Raw genomic sequence first — 21314 nt, 5'->3', positions numbered from 1 at the left:
TGTACCAACAATGTCAGATAATGTACCGACAATGTCAGATAATGTACTGGGAATGTCCGATAATGTACCGACAATGTCCAATAATGTACCGACAATGTCAGATAATGTATCAACAATGTCAGAAATGTATAAACAATGTCAGATAATGTACTGACAATGTCAGATAATGAACCGACAATGTCAGATAATGTTCTGGGAATGTCAGATAATGTACCAGGAATGTCAGATAATGTTTCAACAATGTGAGATAATGAACGGACAATGTCAGATAATGTACCCACAATGTCAGATATTGTACCGGGAATGTCAGATAATGTATCAACAATGTCAGATAATGAACTGACAATGTCAGATAATATACCAACAATGTCAGATAATGTATCAACAATGTCAGATAATGTATCAACAATGTTAGATAATGTATCAACAATGTCAGATAATGTATCAACAATGTCAGATAATGTATCAACAATGTCAGATAATGTACGGACAGTGTCAAATAATGTTCCGACAATGACAGATAATGTACCCACCAAGTCAGATAATGTATCAACAATGACAGATAATGTACTGGGAATGTCAGATAACGTACAGACAATGTCAGATAATGTATCAACAATGTCAGATAATGTACAGACAATGTCAGATAATGTATCAACAATGTCAGATAATGTACCGACAATGTCAGATAATGTACCCACAATGTCAGATAATGTACCGACAATGTCCGATAATGTACTTGGAATGTCCGATAATGTACCGACAATGTCCAATAATGTACCGACAATGTCAGATAATGTATCAACAATGTCAGAAATGTATAAACAATGTCAGATAATGTACAGACAATGTCAGATAATGAACCGACAATGTCAGATAATGTTCTGGGAATGTCAGATAATGTACCGACAATGTCAGATAATATACCGACAATGTCAGATAATGTACCGACAATGTCAGATAATGTATCAACAATGTCAGATAATGAACCGACAATGTCAGATAATGTATCAACAATGTCAGATAATGTACCCACAATGTCAGATAATGTACCGACAATGTCAGATAATGTACCGACAATGTCAGATAATGTTTCAACAATGTGAGATAATGAATGGACAATGTCAGATAATGTACCCACAATGTCAGATAATGTACCGGGAATGTCAGATAATGTATCAACAATGTCAGATAATGAACTGACAATGTCAGATAATATACCAACAATGTCAGATAATGTATCAACAATGTCAGATAATGTATCAACAATGTTAGATAATGTATCAACAATGTCAGATAATGTATCAACAATGTCAGATAAGGTACGGACAGTGTCAAATAATGTTCCGACAATGACAGATAATGTACCCACCAAGTCAGATAATGTATCAACAATGACAGATAATGTACTGGGAATGTCAGATAACGTACAGACAATGTCAGATAATGTATCAACAATGTCAGATAATGTATCAACAATGTCAGATAATGTACTGGGAATGTCAGATAATGTACGGACAGTGTCAAATAATGTTCCGACAATGACAGATTAATGTACGGACAGTGTCAGAAAATGTTCCGACAATGACAGATAATGTACCCACAATGTCAGATAATGTACCGACAGTGTCAAATAATGTTCTGACAATGACAGATAATGTACCAACAATGTCAGATAATGTACCGACAATGTCCGATAATGTACTGGGAATGTCCGATAATGTACCGACAATGTCCAATAATGTACCGACAATTTCAGATAATGTATCAACAATGTCAGAAATGTATAAACAATGTCAGATAATGTACTGACAATGTCAGATAATGAACCGACAATGTCAGATAATGTTCTGGGAATGTCAGATAATGTACCGACAATGTCAGATAATATACCGACAATGTCAGATAATGTATCAACAATGTCAGATAATGAACCGACAATGTCAGATAATGTATCAACAATGTCAGATAATGTATCAACAATGTCAGATAATGTACGGACAGTGTCAAATAATGTTCCGACAATGACAGATAATGTACCCACCAAGTCAGATAATGTATCAACAATGACAGATAATGTACTGGGAATGTCAGATAACGTACAGACAATGTCAGATAATGTATCAACAATGTCAGATAATGTACCGACAATGTCAGATAATGTATCAACAATGTCAGATAATGTACTGGGAATGTCAGATAATGTACGGACAGTGTCAAATAATGTTCCGACAATGACAGATTAATGTACGGACAGTGTCAGAAAATGTTCCGACAATGACAGATAATGTACCGACAATGTCAGATAATGTACGGACAGTGTCAAATAATGTTCTGACAATGACAGATAATGTACCAACAATGTCAGATAATGTACCGACAATGTCAGATAATGTACTGGGAATGTCCGATAATGTACCAACAATGTCAGATAATGTACCGACAATGTCAGATAAAGTATCAAAAATGTCAGAAATGTATAAACAATGTCAGATAATGTACTGACAATGTCAGATAATGAACTGACAATGTCAGATAATGTTCTGGGAATGTCAGATAATGTACGGACAATGTCAGATAATGTACCGACAATGTCAGATAATGTACCAACAATGTCAGATAATGTATCAACAATGTCAGATAATGAACCGACAATGTCAGATAATGTACTTGGAATGTCAGATAATGTATCAACAATGTCAGATAATGTACCCACAATGTCAGATAATGTACGGACAATGTCAGATAATGTACTTGGAATGTCAGATAATGTTCTTCTTATTCCAGTTAATATACTCTCAATGTCAGAAGATGACAAACCCCCTGGCCCAAACAATTTATCTGACTGTTGCTTTAAGTCCAACTTGGTGAGGAATTCAGTAGTTTTTGAACTATCAAAACAATACCATGGAATTTGGAATCAGAACTTTGTATTTCTATGTCAGGTATACACCAAAATGAACTTGTTGCCATGGAAACAGTAAAAATATAAATTCTAAGAATCCCTAAATAGCAAAAGGCATCAAAGACAATAATTTTGACAGAATCAGTCCTTTCGCCAATAACTGTCTGTTGGTATTCCCCCATGTGAACCTTCACAAGGTTACCTCCATGATTAGAAACACATTGCAACTGTTGCTTTGCCAATCTGGTAAGGGATACTCTGTTTGATAGGTTGTTATAAAGTGACAAAAAAATGGATGTCCTCATATCATTGTTTAGCGGTAGAGAGAACTAAGATCTGATTTAAATGAGGTTGCTGTGGTGTTATACGTACCCTGATCGTCAGCTCCTCAATGCAATGGAATGAAGTAATGAAGGCATGAGCATGAGTGCCTCGCACAGGGATCCCAAACATCTTCCCAGCCAACACATTACTAGTCCCATCAAACCCTGTCAACACATGCATGGCCATCACATTACTAGTCCCATCAAACCCTGTCAACATATGCATGGCAATCACATTACTAGTCCCATCAAACCCTGTCAGCATATGCATGGCCATCACATTACTAGTCCCTTCAAACCCTGTCAACATATGCATGGCCATCACATTACTAGTCCCATTAAACCCTGTCAACATATGCAAGGCCGTCACATTACTAGTCCCTTCAAACCCTGTCAACAAATGCATGGCCGTCACATTACTAGTACCATTCAACCTTCAACATATGCAAGGCCTTCACATTACTAGTCCCATCAAACCCTGTCAACATATGCAAGGCCGTTACATTACTAGTCCCTTCAAACCCTGTCAACATATGCATGGCATCACATTATTAGTCCCATTAAACCCTGTCAACATATGCATGGCCATCACATTACTAGTCCCATCAAACCTTCAACATATGCATGGCCATCACATTACTAGTTCCATTAAACCCTGTCAATATATGCATGGAAATCACATTACTAGTCCCATCAAACCCTGTCAACATATGCATGGCCATCACATTATTAGTCCCATCAAACCCTGTTAATATATGCATGGCCATCACATTACTAGACCCATCAAACTTTCAACATATGGAAGACCATCACATTACTAGTCCCATCAAACCTTGTCAACATATGCATGGCCATCACATTACTAGTCCCATCAAACCTTCAACATATGCATGGCCATCACATTACTAGTCCCATCAAACCTTCAACATATGCATGGCCATCACATTACTAGTCCCATCAAACCCTGTCAACATATGCATGGCCATCACATTACTAGTCCTATTAAACCCTGTCAACATATGCATGGTCATCGCATTACTAGTCCCATCAAACCCTGTCATCATATGCATGGCCATCACATTACTCGTCCCATCAAACCCTGTCAACATATGCATGGCCATCACATTACTAGTCCCATCAAACCCTGTCAACATATGCAAGGCCATCACACTACTCATCCCATTAAACCTTCAACATATGCATGGCCTTCACATTACTCGTCCCATCAAACCCTGTCAACATATGCATGGCCATCACATTACTCGTCCCATTAAACCCTGTCAATATATGCATGGCCATCACATTACTCGTCCCATTAAACCTTCAACATATGCATGGCCATCACATTACTCGTCCCATTAAACCCTGTCAACATATGCATGGCCATCACATTACTCGTCCCATTAAACCTTCAACATATGCATGGCCATCACATTACTCGTCCCATTAAACCCTGCTGACTTCATCTGTCTAAAGGTAATGTGTGATGTTTCCAATGTTGAAGCTGTACCTACCCCCCAGATAGCAGTACCGTGAGGCAGACAGGCCACCATCTGGTCCCTGGGCTCGTCTCAGACCAAACTCTAGTAACTGTGTCTTCTTACCTGCTGCCAGTCGGAACCTCATGGCATTGGTAGCCACCAAGCTGCATCAGACAAGGAAAAGGTACTTTACAGCTGTTGATCATGTTTACTGGTAACTTAGAAACATCAGTTGACTTGACGCTAAACAATTTGAAACTACATTGCAGCAGTTGTCATGTCTGCACAGTTTAAATGACTTGATTACAGGCCACAAGAATACATGTGAAATACTGCTGACAGCAGTGTTAAACAACATTTATTCACTCACTCCACCAAAACTAGGGAGCTAATAGAGGAGGTAGAAATCAATTGCATGTATGTTGTTACGACAGTCTTGTTACGCTAATTTGATGCGTAAAGGCCCCCAGTATTTCCACTACAAACTTTGCCACCGATTGTCTTATGAACTGTATGTGTAATGAAGTCAAGTATACCTGGCATAGTTTACAAGGTTGAGCAATGCTGTTTCCATCAGTTGTACCACAGGCAGAGGTCCTTGCACAACAAGAAGAGGGACTTTGGGAAACACCACTGTCCCTTCATCCATAGCATACATGACCACATTGTCTGTGTTCAGGTTCTTCAGGTATGTGTAGAAGTCGGGCTCAATGTCCTGTGGCAGCACACTCTTCAAGTAGGAGATGTCTGAAACATGGATGACAGAGAACAAACTGGACACAGTGTCAGACCATGGCACTGACATAGGTTCTGGATGTCAGGACGTTGAGTTATTGAAAACTATCAGTTACTAGTCAATGGCTGTACAGGAAACTTTCTGGCTTTGTTCATCACCACCTGTTAAGGCTCCGTTTCTTGTCATTTGACCTGTGATCACAGTACACATGGGAATAGCCGTCTCTTAATACTTATGCATGACCCCAAGGTCAAAATTTAAAAATGGCATCCAAGCATTGCCATTTCCTCGAATGCATTTCCAAAGGGAGCTTTCATAGTCGTTCTGACCAATTTATCTTTGAGGAAATGATGGCTGGTAGACGTATGACGAGATAAAGGACAGTTGTTCACCAAAAGTTATAATTTTCATTCATGTTTTTACAAAACTGAAGAGCGAAAATCGCCTGTCAACTATTGATTTTATAGGAGCTTACATGACATTTCAGTATGAAATACTCATGATTTTTCTTAATACAATATTGATTTCTTTTCTTGTCATATAAAGACTACATATTATACATATCATATTTAATTCATCTCAAAATATATATCCTGGAACTAAAAAAAAATATTTATAAGTCCTGTTAGTCACATTATGATGACTAATCAAAGTGCCAATCAAACAATTACATTAATTATTGTCAGAGTTTACTTATTCTAGGTTAAATAATGGATATAAATGGACTAGACATATATAAAGCTATAATGAATGCATCTGCAAACATGAATAAATCATTTATAAAACTCTTATAGTTGTTTTAATAGATGCCTTATTGGTTTCATTTTTACGTCTTCATAATTTGAAAAATACTTTGGGGCCTTAAATGAATTGTATGTTTTATATTTCAGTCCTAGATTTGTGTTGTAAATATTTCAACAAGACTACAAGTGCAGCCCAGTGAAAACACTGATACCAGGGACACAACACCAAGGAAGTCACCCTGCAGGGTGTAAGAATCTACAACTATCCACTATAATAATATGTGTATAAATTTATGTTTGATCATAAATCAAGTTTGTATTTGCAAATTGTTTTTTAGTTTAATAATAACATTTATGTTAAATCAGAAGTGTATGTGACTCTTTGTAGTTTCTTATCAGGTGTGCAGAGAACCTGGTTCCAGCAGGAGGTGAGATGCAGGCTGAGGGGAATGATCATACCCCACAGAATGATGGAGGGGCGTGAGGCACACTTTGAAATGAAGGCAATGCAGGTCCACATTGAACAACTTGAGAGAGAGAACCAACTACTCCATAATCATCTGGTTCTTGAGAATTTTGGAGAATCCAGATTTAGGACTGACCAATGTTTCATGCAATATTTTACTCATTTTACTGATTGTGAGACTTTCAAGTTATTTCTATTATTTTGTTCAACCCAGTGCCACCAACATGTGTAGCATGTATTATGCTTGTTCTGACACTGTTTCTTTGGCTGGAACACCCAGGACCAAGCTGCTGACTGCACTCAAATTCAAATTCAAATCCCATCTGCCTTTGTCCTCAACTCTATGTTTTATTTTCATAATAAATCTAACTGCACACTCAAAAGCCTGATTGGTATAGCCCCTCATGAGGCTGTGACACTTGTTTGTCTACGGGTGGTATGTTTGGGCCACAAATATTTTATTACACAATGTACATTCATGGAATTTATACTGTGATCCACAACACTGGCTCTGTCTGATGGCACATGAACAGTTTGTTGCAGAAACCCTTCCTTCAGAAAAAATCTGAAAATACATTGAAAGTAAAGAAATACATACAGATGTCAATTGTATGAATGCAATTTAATTAGTGTTCTACCATTAAACACTTAAAAACATTGTGGCCAGTCACTTCAATTTCATTGATAAACAAGTGCAAAAGTGAGAGTGGCTCACTAATACCCCCAACCCACCTAGTGTGTCAGTAGTTACAAATTAAATAGCTAGGATAAGGTTAGGCAGGGTTCCTCCTAGACTCCAATATCTGAGAGTCACCATGACTCAGCCTATGAATTTCTGGGAGTCAAAAATATTTTTTGAGAGTCAAATGTTTTATTGTAGGATTAATGAAATATAAAGTGTTCACTGTTAATGTTACACTTAATGTTAAGTATCTTTTAAATATTATATGTCTTTAGTTTAGGATACCAAGTGCTAATTAATGTTCTCAGCTGATTGCACTACAGAGAAATAAAGGATATATGAATGAAAAACAGTTTGTTGGTTTTATTTTTTCACAATCTTTAATTACTTCACAGCTCATGAAACAATTTACAATGACACTAATACAGGATGAATAAATAACATCAGTCTAATTTTTAATCATGGATGGATATTAAAATACATTTCATGTCAGATTATAATTTAATACCACTACCTCATTTACATCTTTTATCTAGTTATCTTGTATTATCTATCAACAGTGAAGTTGAACTGAAGAATTGTGAACACTCGTAATATTTTCTGGTTGAATACAGTTTATTAGCAACAACAAACACGCCCAAAGCTTTACATTTCGTATATACCATATTTATTCGTGTATAATACACACTCGTGTATAGGTTCTACTACACCAAATCAGTACCAGTTTGGAGAGTGCGGTTTTCGTAGGGAGCCTTCAGTGCAGATCGAGAGATATCTGCAGGCTGTGATTGGAGGATATTCTGTAAGATTTTTATGTCTTTCAAATGTACATCTATCCAGTTATTAAAACTGACCATGTTTTTCTATATTTAGTACTGTCTTTTTCAACATGATGACTTATGCTGAATGTGACCACAGCTATTTTCAAGTAGGTGACATTTGGTGCGAAACTGGGGGTGGTGTGTTTAGCTTCCGGTACTCGGAAAAGGAGCTGGCTAAGCTAGTCATTTTTATTTTTTTTATTGCTGCTCTAAGGCCAAACTGTGCACACACGTACAGGTAATAGCTGTTGAATGCTTAGTTATTTTAAAAAAAATCATAACGTTACTATAGAAGTCTATGGGAAAACATTTGGTTGTGTGTAACCTGTAATATGCACCTCTAATTATGGGCAATTAAATCCTGAAAAAAATATCTCTCGTGTATAATACGCACAGACTTTTCTTCAGTCTCATTTCAGGCTGTCATGATCCGCCATCAGAAATAGCATAACAAATAAAAACATTTACGAGTCTACACATCTAGATAAACATATGTCATGGTTAACTTTTAGTGAGAAAATATGCCGAAACGTGAAAAACTTTGTCCATTTGCAGAGTTTTCCTTTGTTTACATCACATGCTGTCATCGACGCCATAAGGAGTGTGAGAGTTACGTTCACTTTGATGAATACATATATTTTGTCGTGTACCTCACAGTCGCACAGTTTTAGTAGCATATCTATATAATTATGCAAAACAATATGTAAAGCCCCCGGCTGTTCTGATTTTAGCGTTTGTTTTAAAACAAGAGGAAAGTCTGGTCATGTGACAGGCTATGCAAATTAGCCCATGGCAGTGGTGTTATGCGAAGTTATGTTACTTCTAAAAACGACGTAAATTTTAAGACGTTTGCATATATTGTCTTCGGAAAATGTTTATAAATTAAATTCAGGTGAGTAGTTGTAATATTTTCATTCCAAAGCTGGTAAACAACAACATAGATATTTTGAAATTGCTTCAGTCATGACGCAGTCATTTATTTCTGGACATATTTTTCCTTAATTGAGAGTCATATACCCAAGAATCCTGCATCAGGGGAAACCCTTGTTAGGGTTTGAAAAATTCATAAAAAAATGGAAAATTAATAAAAACAATTTTTTTCTTTTGACTGCACCCCTCCATGTGACACAGATTATATGTACTAAGCTTGAGATGAATCCACTGAATAGCTTAAGAGAAATCACGCGGACAAAGTTTTCAGACAGACGTTAGGGTTTGAAAAATTCATAAAAAAATGAAAAATTAATAAAAACAATTTTTTCTTTTGACTGCACCCCTCCATATGACACAGATTATATGTACTAAGCTTGAGATGAATCCACTGAATAGTTTAAGAGAAATCGTGCGGACAAAGATTTCAGACGGACGTTAGGGTTTGAAAAATTCATAAAAAAATGGAAAATTAATAAAAACATTTTTTTTCTTTTGACTTACCCCTCCATATGACACAGATTATATGTACTAAGTTTGAGATGAATCCCCTGAATAGTTTAAGAGAAATCGCGTGGACAAAGTTTTCAGATGGACGGACGGACGGACAGAACCTTGGTATAACTATATACCCCCGACATTTTGTCGGGGGTATAATAATACTTTTTATATGCTTCACATTAACAGATACACCCAGAATTATTGTTGCAGTTTAATGCAACTTTCATACCCATTGATTCCAATGCATACGAAATATTTCCTTCATAGTCCTTACCTCTAAGTTATGTGGGGTTTCATTCTTCCCAATAAATCGAGTCCACACAGGAATACATCACATGATTTTGGAAATATAATTATTACCATATACACATAGTTAACTATCAAATAAAACTGAATTTGTGATTCATGAAAGGTTTTTCCATGGTTATGGTTTATACAAAAAACAAAAAACATCATGACCATTGCAATATACATGATATGGTACATAAACTAACCTTAATCTTATCAAATTATAGACTACCGTCATATCCCCCACAACACCAAAAGTAAAGGCAATAAAATATAGGGCTTACACACATTTGAAAGGATGAATATCAGTCATTATGTCTGTCTTAGCCAATTCATGTTACGCCCAGTTTGGATGATGCCTATGAAAACAACAGCAAATGACATGTCAAGGTGACCTGTCAAACTGGTCATTGTTATGGAGTGTAAAATCACAATATACCTACTTTTAAGATTGTTGATGAAGCCATCGCCGTTATACTGGAATCCCTTGTTCAACTGGGAACTCCCCGCGCTCTTTGAGTGGCTTTGAACAAAATCCTCAACGAAAGCAAACGAGACATGCTTTGCCACCATGCGGGTAAGACCTCATTTTGGAGTTTGACCTCAGGGTCATGCATAAATATTAAGATAGGTCTATCATCACTCACATTTTTAAAAGTCACAGTGCTAGAAAATATGGGAACCTGGTGTCCCTGAGGTCGGACACATTATATTTACTACTTTAATGTAGGGGCCTCCTAAAACTGCAGTTTTGTCAAGAAGGTCATAAAAAGGGCCTCCTAACTTTCATGCTTAATTTCAAACACTGCTGTCACAATCATACAGGTACTGAAGGGCCAATAGCATGACTAATATCATGATGGCACTGTTAAAATAGGTCTCTCATGCCTTAAGGTCATACTTAGAAATCAGTCTATGGTGAAGGAAAGTACACTGTGATGATTATGAGGAGCAGGTGATATATGTACTCTGCACAAGTAAACAGAAAATGATCTTGCTTAATGAAAGTATACTTCTGGTTGGCAGCCTTAAGTTCCATATGACACACCTAAACATCTTTAATCATGTTTATCAGTGCTCAGTGGCACATGGCTATATTTCTATCCCTGTCATCATGGTCATAGAACTGCCTAAATAAACAACTTCTTTGACACTTCAACATGGGAAGTTGATATGCTACTTACCACTGTCAGAAAAATGGAAGTTCTGAATAAACTTTATACATTCTTCCAACCCAGCAAACACTGTGAACTCTCCCTTGAAGGGATTCTTCCTGAAGTATAGGTCAAACGTAGATTTATCGTTCATCTTTCCACTCTTCCAGTAGGCATAGGCCATGGTGATCTGGTACAGGTCTGCAAGTAGTCACAGTCATTCAGCTCAACTACAGTAGACTGTACAGAGGGATGGACATGAGGACTGATCATGCTAGGCTTAAAAAGCTGTCACTGAGTGGACTGCACTAGCCAATGGAAATGTCATATTAGCTGAAGAAAAATACACATTAAAATACACTTGCCAAGGAATTTAAAGAATCATGCATGATAATCCCATGAACAAACACTTTGTCATCATTACCCACGATGACCCTGAAATTGCACGTGCATTCCCGTCATTGCATGCATAAAATCCCACATACAAAGAACTTGTCGGACCGAGTCAATTCAAACACACATTAAATCATGTAAGTGTTTTGACTGTGAAAAGCAACTTTGTTGATGGTCAGTCCAGGTAAACATCATGCCACACCTATCTGAAAACTGGAATTTTTTTAACCGGAATTGAACAAAACGTTGTTGCTAAGCATATTCATAACACCATACTGTCACCCTGGGGTCTATACCAACAGACTGGCAACACCCTGGACCAAAGTTCTGGAAGTCTACAAGTATGTCCAATTGTGGAGACACATCATCGAACAGGGAGGCATCACTGCACATCACAAGACCCCTCTAGTGGTCATCGATAGCAACTTGACAATTGTTTGGCACTGTGACAAAGTTATCCGTTCTCACTTCCTCCCGTTCCTGAAGACCCATGGACTTCAAATCACCTTACAGTAGGACTAACATTGCACAGTTGGTGACAGACTTCATGAGACTAAAAAACATCCAAATACCACCTTGGCCTGCTATTTTGCCAGATTTGTCACCAATCCAAATTGTGCGGGATCAAATAAAAACATTATTAACACCAACTATCAAGAATTCCTAAACCATCTTGTGTCATCAATCAGGTGCCAAGCTTGCATTACTTTTTATGAAGTGTATGAGGTATTCTACACAGTACCCATTGTCTACATGTCACAGTGTATGAAGTGTTCTATACACTACCCATTGTCTGCATGTCACAGTGTATGAAGTGTTCTACACACTACCCATTGTCTACATGTCACAGTGTATGAAGTGATCTATACAGTACCCATTGTCTACATGTCACAGTGTATGAAGCGTTCTACACACTACCCATTGTCTACATGTCACAGTGTATGAAGTGTTCTACACACTAACCATTGTCTACATGTCACAGTGTATGAAGTGTTCTATACACTACCCATTGTCTGCATGTCACAGTGTATGAAGTGTTCTACACACTACCCATTGTCTACATGTCACAGTGTATGAAGTGTTCTACACAGTACCCATTGTCTACATGTCACAGTGTATGAAGTGTTCTACACACTACCCATTGTCTACATGTCACAGTGTATGAAGTGTTCTATACACTATCCATTGTCTGCATGTCACAGTGTATGAAGTGTTCTACACACTACCCATTGTCTACATTTCACAGTGTATGAAGTGTTCTACACAGTACCCATTGTCTACATGTCACAGTGTATGAAGTGTTCTACACAGTACCCATTGTCTACATGTCACAGTGTATGAAGTGTTCTACACACTAACCATTGTCTACATGTCACAGTGTATGAAGTGTTCTACACACTACCCATTGTCTACATGTCACAGTGTATGAAGTGTTCTACACACTAACCATTGTCTACATGTCACAGTGTATGAAGTGTTCTACACATTACCCATTGTCTACATGTCACAGTGTATGAAGTGTTCTACACACTACCCATTGTCTACATGTCACAGTACTGGGAGTGTTCTATACACTACCCATTGTCTACATGTCACAGTGTATGAAGTGTTCTACACACTACCCATTGTCTACATGTCACAGTGTATGAAGTGTTCTACACACTACCCAATGTCTACATGTCACAGTGTATGAAGTGATCTATACACTACCCAATGTCTACATGTCACAGTGTATGAAGTGTTCTATAAACTACCCATTGTCTACATGTCACAGTGTATGAAGTGTTCTACACACTACCCATTGTCTACATGTCACAGTATTGGAAGTGTTCTATACACAACCCATTGTCTGCATGTTACAGTGTATGAAGTGTTCTATACACTACCCATTGTCTGCATGTCACAGTGTATGAAGTGTTCTACACAGTACCCATTGTCTACATGTCACAGTGTATGAAGTGTTCTATACACTACCCATTGTCTGCATGTCACAGTGTATGAAGTGTTCTACACACTACCCATTGTCTACATGTCACAGTGTATGAAGTGTTCTACACACTACCCATTGTCTACATGTCACAGTGTATGAAGTGTTCTACACACTACCCATTGTCTACATGTCACAGTGTATGAAGTGTTCTACACACTACCCAATGTCTACATGTCACAGTCTTAAAGGTGGTCTATACACTACCCATTGTCTGCATGTCAGAGTGTATGAAGTGTTCTATGCAGTACCCATTGTCTACATGTCACAGTGTATGAAGTGTTCTATACACTACCCATTGTCTGCATCACCACAGTGTATGAGGTGGTCTACACAGTAAAATAAGTGTCATCTGAAAATATTATTGAACCAGGTTTATTTGAATATCTTGTTAGTTTAGAAGCTCTATTTATTAAATATATTTTAAACAGAAATATTCATAAGGGTTGCCTTTAGACATATTACTGGTAATGATTTATACATGGAACACTTTGTTGAGTGACTGTTTGAGATCAACCAGTCAACCCAAACATAGCTTTTTCAACATGGCTGTCATGGATTTGAACCTCTTGAACAAATTGGGGTGTCATCATGGCCGAGAACAAGTATATGAAGTGGCAGCTTCAATGGTCAAATGGCTTCTGAGGAGATGTGTCTGTGGTGCCAGGACAAGCATTTTGGGAGAATTGAGGAGCATGGTTCAAGGTGACAGAATGTATGTGTTGAGACCAACAAATAACTGAACACATAACAAGTCATTACATTTGGGACAATGCCCATAATAAGCCTATCAATATGGATGCTGTGTCGATATTTATGGCTGTCTGACACAAGTACCATGGACCCAACAGTAATACCACCTCCTCCTGTCTGACACAAGTACCATGGACCCAACAGTAATACCACCTCCTCCTGTCTGACACAAGTACCATGGAACTAACAGTAATACCACCTCCTCCTGTCTGACACAAATACCATGGACCAAACAGTAATACCACCTCCTCCTGTCTGACACAAGTACCATGGACCCAACAGTAATACCACCTCCTCCTGTCTGACACAAGTACCATGGACCAAACAGTAATACCACCTCCTCCTGTCTGACACAAATACCATGGACCCAACAGTAATACCACCTCCTCCTGTCTGACACAAGTACCATGGACCCAACAGTAATACAACCTCCTCCTGTCTGACACAAGTACCATGGAACCAACAGTAATACCACCTCCTCCTGTCTGACACAAGTACGATGGACCCAACAGTAATACCACCTCCTCCTGTCTGACACAAATACCATGGACCAAACAGTAATACCACCTCCTCCTATCTGACACAAGTACCATGGACCAAACAGCAATACCACCTCCTCCTGTCTGACACAAATACCATGGACCAAACAGTAATACCACCTCCTCCTATCTGACACAAGTACCATGGAACCAAACAGTAATACCACCTCCTCCTGTCTGACACAAGTACCATGGACCAAACAGCAATACCACCTCCTCCTGTCTGACACAAGTACCATGGACCAAACAGTAATACCACCTCCTCCTGTCTGACACAAGTACCATGGAACCAAACAGTAATACCACCTCCTCCTGTCTGACACAAGTACCATGGACCCAACAGTAATACCACCTCCTCCTGTCTGACACAAGTACAATGGAACCAACAGCAATACCACCTCCTCCTGTCTGACACAAGTACCATGGACCAAACAGCAATACCACCTCCTCCTGTCTGACACAAATACCATGGACCAAACAGCAATACCACCTCCTCCTATCTGACACAAGTACCATGGAACCAAACAGCAATACCACCTCCTCCTGTCTGACACAAATACCATGGACCAAACAGTAATACCACCTCCTCCTGTCTGACACAAGTACCATGGACCCAACAGCAATACCACCTCCTCCTGTCTGACACAAATACCATGGACCAAACAGCAATACCACCTCCTCCTATCTGACACAAGTACCATGGAACCAAACAGCAATACCACCTCCTCCTGTCTGACACAAATACCATGGACCAAACAGTAATACCACCTCCTCCTGTCTGACACAAGTACCATGGAACCAAACAGCAATACCACCTCCTCCTGTCTGACACAAATACCATGGAACCAACAGTAATACCACCTCCTCCTGTCTGACACAAGTACCATGGACCAAACAACAATACCACCTCCTCCTGTCTGACACAAGTACCATGGACCCAACAGCAATACCACCTCCTCCTGTCTGACACAAGTACCATGGACCAAACAGCAATACCACCTCCTCCTGTCTGACACAAGTACCATGGACCCAACAGTAATACCACCTCATCCTGTCTGACACAAGTACCATGGACCAAACAGTAATACCACCTCCTCCTGTCTGACACATGTACCATGGACCAAACAGCAATACCACCTCCTCCTGTCTGACACAAGTACCATGGACCCAACAGCAATACCACCTCCTCCTGTCTGACACAAGTACCATGGACCCAACAGTAATACCACCTCCTCCTGTCTGACACAAGTACCATGGACCCAACAGCAATACCACCTCCTCCTGTCTGACACAAGTACCATGCACCCAACAGTAATACCACCTCCTCCTGTCTGACACAAGTACCATGGAACCAAACAGTAATACCACCTCCTCCTATCTGACACAAGTACCATGGACCCAACAGTAATACCACCTCCTCCTGTCTGACACAAGTACCATGGAACCAAACAGTAATACCACCTCCTCCTGTCTGACACAAATACCATGGACCCAACAGTAATACCACCTCCTCCCGTCTGACACAAGTAGCATGGACCCTACAACAAATACCACCATATCCTTTCTAACACAAGTACTATGGACCCAATGATAATATCACCACTTCATTTCTAACACAAGGACCATAGACCCTACAGTAACGTAGACAGTACAAGTTGTAGCTTCTGTTCTAATGAAACTGAAGATCTTATACATATATTTTGGGAATGTAACAAAGTGATCTCCATCTGGCGAGACATTCAAATTTTGATATGGCACAAAACACAAAACCTGGTATTGAATAAATAACAATTCTTTGAACCTTATCATTCTCTTGTCAAAACAAATAATTTCCAACTTTAGAAATAATAAATATCCACCAACATTCCAATTTATACAGAAGGAGCTCACTGAATTTTATAAGTTAACAAAGTATACATCCATCATCAATATTACAGTCCGTTTCATTACATTTGAGTCCGATGAAATGCTCACTAACTCAAAATCTAATAATTGCAACAAAACCAAAATGTGCACAGCGACATGAATTTGACAGACCAACTCTGATGGTTTGTCTCATAATTTTGGACACCCGAATAAAAAAAATTGTTTAATTTTCGCCATCCCATACCAGGGAGGACCAGTCGCTCATGGAACAGCCAGGTGGGCTTGCTGAGCAAACCATAGATGCATGATTGCTATACCTGAAACAATGAGAACATCACTCGACGCGAAGTCAATTATTTGCAACGTCTTCAAAAATTTTTAAAAAGAATGTGAAAGAGGTAGACCACAATATGTTTTGAAAAAGTATCGTTTACGAACTGCACGTGCAGTTGGGATAACAGAAGGGAAGTTAAAAACTATGTTAAAATAGTGTACTGATTCAACCTGCAGTGACACACTGAGGGGACCATCTCAAAACCCAAGCGATGTTTTAAAGTCGATTCATTTCAACAAGAGATGGTTAGAAACGCCATTAAGACTCTGTATAAACAAAATATCTATGTCTCTCTCCGTACTCTAAAAAAATATATGGAGAAAAATCATTCTTTGACCATTTCAAAATATCAGTTATGGAAATTGCTACACCAATTTGGTTTCCATTACAAAAAAGTAGGCTCCGAAAATAGACATGCATTATGCGAGAGGTCTGATATTGTTCGACTAAGGAACCATTTCTTACGCACAATATGAGAAAAATGTTACGAGGGTTATGAGCCCGTATACTTGGACGAAACGTGGGTAAACGCTTCCCATACCAGGGAACACAATGGTTCCCTAGCTCCTCTTCTGATTTCTGTGCCAGGAAATTGCCACTTGGCAAGGGTGAGTGGCTTATTGTGCTCCATGCTGGCTGCAAGAGTCGGGGATTCCTACCAGGCTGGTCGCCAGTCTTCAAGGCAAAATCCAAGGACAACCGAGACTATCATACCGAAATGAACGGAGCGGTATTCCTAGAATGGGTTAAAACTCAACTGGTACCGGTTTTGCCCCCCAAGAGTCTGGTTGTCATGGACAATGCTCCATATCATGGCGTTCAGATACCTAACACAAAAGCCCCAACGTCTAACAGTAGGAAGGGCGATATGATAGAATGGTTGACACACAAAGCAATACCGTATCCACAAAAAGCAACGAAACCTGTTCTGTATGATATTATAAAGTCTAATAAAATCACACCTGTCTTTAAAGTTGACGAGTATCTTAAAGAACATGGCAATTCAGTTTTCGATTGCCGCCCTATCATTGCGATTTAAACCCAATAGAACTAATTTGGGGTATCATTAAATCGGATGTTGCCAGGCAAACTGCGGGATGTACAGAAACTGGTTCAACAATCAATAGACACCATCACGCAGGAAACGTGGCAAAAGTGTGTTGAGAAAGTTGAGAATGAAATAGAGATACATTATTGGGATCATAGTGGATTGGACCATGCCACAATCAAGCCAGTGATCATCAGGGTAGACTCCGGGAGCGGCGATAGCGATTCTGACAACAGCGACACCGATTCTGAATGCACTGTCAACGCTTCAGAAACCTGCAACAGTGACTCCGATTGAACACCCAAAACGGCTTTTGAGATGACCCCCATATACGGTGCACATGCTTGTTCATCACCTGGCTGTTCCATGTGGTCCTCCCTGGTATGGAATGGCGAAAAGTGTCAACAATATGATGATCGTTTGTTAAACAATTTTTTTATTCGGGTGTCCAAAATTATGAGACAAACCATCAGAGTTGGTCTGTCCAATTCATGTCGCTGTGCACATTTTGGTTTTGTTGCAATTATTAGATTTTGACTTGGTGAGCAATTCATCGGTCTCAGATGGAATCAAACGGACTGTAATAGAGATTACTTTATCAAGCTTTGGTCAAGCGGTCATGCTTTATTTCTTTTTCTTGAATTGTCATGCAAAACCATGTAAATGCTCTTGAAAAATAAACAAATTATTTAAAAAAATAGACCCTATAGTAATACCAACATCGCATATCTAACCCAAAAAGTACCATGGACCCCATGATAAAATCATCTTCTCATATTTAATACACGTAACATGGACCCTATGCTTATATCACCTTCTCACACAATGTAGCACAATCACCATGGGCACAATGACAATATCATCTCCTATATTTAACACAAGTACCATGGACCTTATGGTAACACCTCCTAATTATCCATGTGGTCGCAAATAATTGAGTACATAAAAAATATGTTGCACACATTATATAACTTAGAAAGATTTTCATTGGGCAGGTAAATGACATTCATCTCTGTGACCTCATCAGAATACCAAACTACTTTTCTCTTTCATAACTGTTTACTCCAAAATACTATGAAATGTTACAAACACTGAACAGTCCTGGTCTTGTTACTGCATGTTGGGCAGGTGGTGGACACTGAACAGTCCTGGTCTAGTTACTGCATGTTGGGTAGGTGGTGGACACTGAACAGTCCTGGTCTTGTTACTGCATGTTGGGCAGGTGGTGGACACTGAACAGTCCTGGTCTTGTTACTGCATGTTGGGCAGGTGGTGGACACTGAACAGTCCTGGTCTAGTTACTGCATGTTGGGCAGGTGGTGGACACTGAACAGGCCTGGTCTAGTTACTGCATGTTGGGCAGGTGGTGGACACTGAACAGTTCTGGCTTAGTTACTGCATGTTGGGCAGGTGGCAGACACTGAACAGTCCTGGTCTAGTTACTGCATGTTATGTAGGTGGTGGACACTGAACAGTCCTTGTTTAGTTACTGCATGTTGGGCAGGTGGTGGACACTGAACAGTCCTGGTCTAGTTACTGCATGTTATGAAGGTGGTGGACACTGAACAGTCCTGGTCTAGTTACTGCATGTTATGAAGGTGGTGGACACTGAACAGTCCTTGTCTAGTTACTGCATGTTGGGCAGGTGGTGGACACTGAACAGGCCTGGTCTAGTTACTGCATGTTGGGCAGGTGGTGGACACTGAACAGTCCTGGTCTAGTTACTGCATGTTGGGCAGGTGGTGGACACTGAACAGTCCTGGTCTAGTTACTGCATGTTGGGCAGGTGGTGGACACTGAACAGTCCTGGTCTAGTTACTGCATGTTGGGCAGGTGGTGGACACTGAACAGTCCTGGTCTAGTTACTGCATGTTGGGCAGGTGGTGGACACTGAACAGTCCTGGCCTAGTTACTGCATGTTGGGCAGGTGGTGGACACTGAACAGGCCTGGTCTAGTTACTGCATGTTATGAAGGTGGTGGACACTGAACAGTCCTGGCCTAGTTACTGCATGTTGGGCCAGTGGTGGACACTGAACAGTCCTGGTCTAGTTACTGCATGTTGGGCAGGTGGTGGACACTGAACCGTCCTTGTCTAGTTACTGCATGTTGGGCAGGTGGTGGACACTGAACAGTCCTGGTCTTGTTACTGCATGTTGGGCAGGTGGTGGACACTGAACAGTCCTGGTCTAGTTACTGCATGTTATGTAGGTGGTAGACACTGAACAGTCCTGGTCTAGTTACTGCATGTTGGGCAGGTGGTGGACACTGAACAGTCCTGGTCTAGTTACTGCATGTTATGAAGGTGGTGGACACTGAACAGTCCTTGTCTAGTTACTGCATGTTGGGCAGGTGGTGGACACTGAACAGTCCTGGTCTAAGTTACTGCATGTTGGGCAGGTGGTGGACACTGAACAGTCCTGGTTTAGTTACTGCATGTTGGGCAGGTGGTGGACACTGAACAGTCCTGGTCTAGTTACTGCATGTTGGGCAGGTGGTGGACACTGAACAGTCCTGGTCTAGTTACTGCATGTTATGAAGGTGGTGGACACTGAACATTCCTGGTCTAGTTACTGCATGTTGGGCAGGTGGTGGACACTGAACAGTCCTGGTCTAGTTACTGCATGTTATGAAGGTGGTGGACACTGAACAGTCCTTGTCTAGTTACTGCATGTTGGGGAGGTGGTGGACACTGAACAGTCCTGGTCTAGTTTCTGCATGTTGGGCAGGTGGTGGACACTGAACAGTCCTGGTCTAGTTACTGCATGTTGGGCAGGTGGTGGACACTGAACAGTCCTGGTCTAGTTACTGCATGTTGGGCAGGTGGTGGACACTGAACAGTCCTGGTCTTGTTACTGCATGTTGGGCAGGTGGTGGACACTGAACCGTCCTGGTCTAGTTACTGCATGTTATGAAGGTGGTGGACACTGAACAGTCCTGGCCTAGTTACTGCATGTTATGTAGGTGGTGGACACTGAACAGTCCTGGCCTAGTTACTGCATGTTGGGCAGGTGGTGGACACTGAACAGTCCTGGTCTAGTTACTGCATGTTGGGCAGGTGGTGGACACTGAACCGTCCTGGTCTAGTTACTGCATGTTGGGCAGGTGGTGGACACTGAACAGTCCTGGTCTAGTTACTGCATGTTGGGCAGGTGGTGGACACTGAACAGTCCTGGTCTAGTTACTGCATGTTGGGCAGGTGGTGGACACTGAACAGTCCTGGTCTAGTTACTGCATGTTGGGCAGGTGGTGGACACTGAACAGTCCTGGTCTAGTTACTGCATGTTGGGCAGGTGGTGGACACTGAACCGTCCTGCTCTAGTTACTGCATGTTTGGCAGGTGGTGGACACTGAACAGTCCTTGTC

General features: G+C 40.2%; 1 protein-coding gene across 2 annotated transcripts in view; it reads right to left on the bottom strand.

The window, feature by feature from the left end:
* LOC124136456 (nicotinate phosphoribosyltransferase-like) overlaps nt 1–21314 on the bottom strand; it is an 80658-nt gene that overhangs the window by 56049 nt on the left and 3295 nt on the right. For both annotated transcript variants that reach the window (XM_046502370.2, XM_046502371.2), the window contains exons 2-5: nt 11061–11231; nt 5246–5456; nt 4743–4873; nt 3278–3393 (exon numbers count right to left, since the gene is read on the bottom strand). In XM_046502370.2, coding sequence (XP_046358326.1) covers nt 3278–3393; nt 4743–4873; nt 5246–5456; nt 11061–11231 — 629 coding nt within the window. The remainder of the gene's footprint in view (nt 1–3277; nt 3394–4742; nt 4874–5245; nt 5457–11060; nt 11232–21314) is intronic.

This window comes from Haliotis rufescens, unplaced genomic scaffold (genome assembly GCF_023055435.1).
Source record: "Haliotis rufescens isolate VD_foot unplaced genomic scaffold, xgHalRufe1.0.p SCAF_1, whole genome shotgun sequence".
Taxonomy (NCBI): Eukaryota; Metazoa; Mollusca; class Gastropoda; order Lepetellida; family Haliotidae; genus Haliotis; species Haliotis rufescens.
Note: the sequence above shows the minus strand (reverse complement) of the source record. Positions and strands in the feature narration are given on the sequence as shown.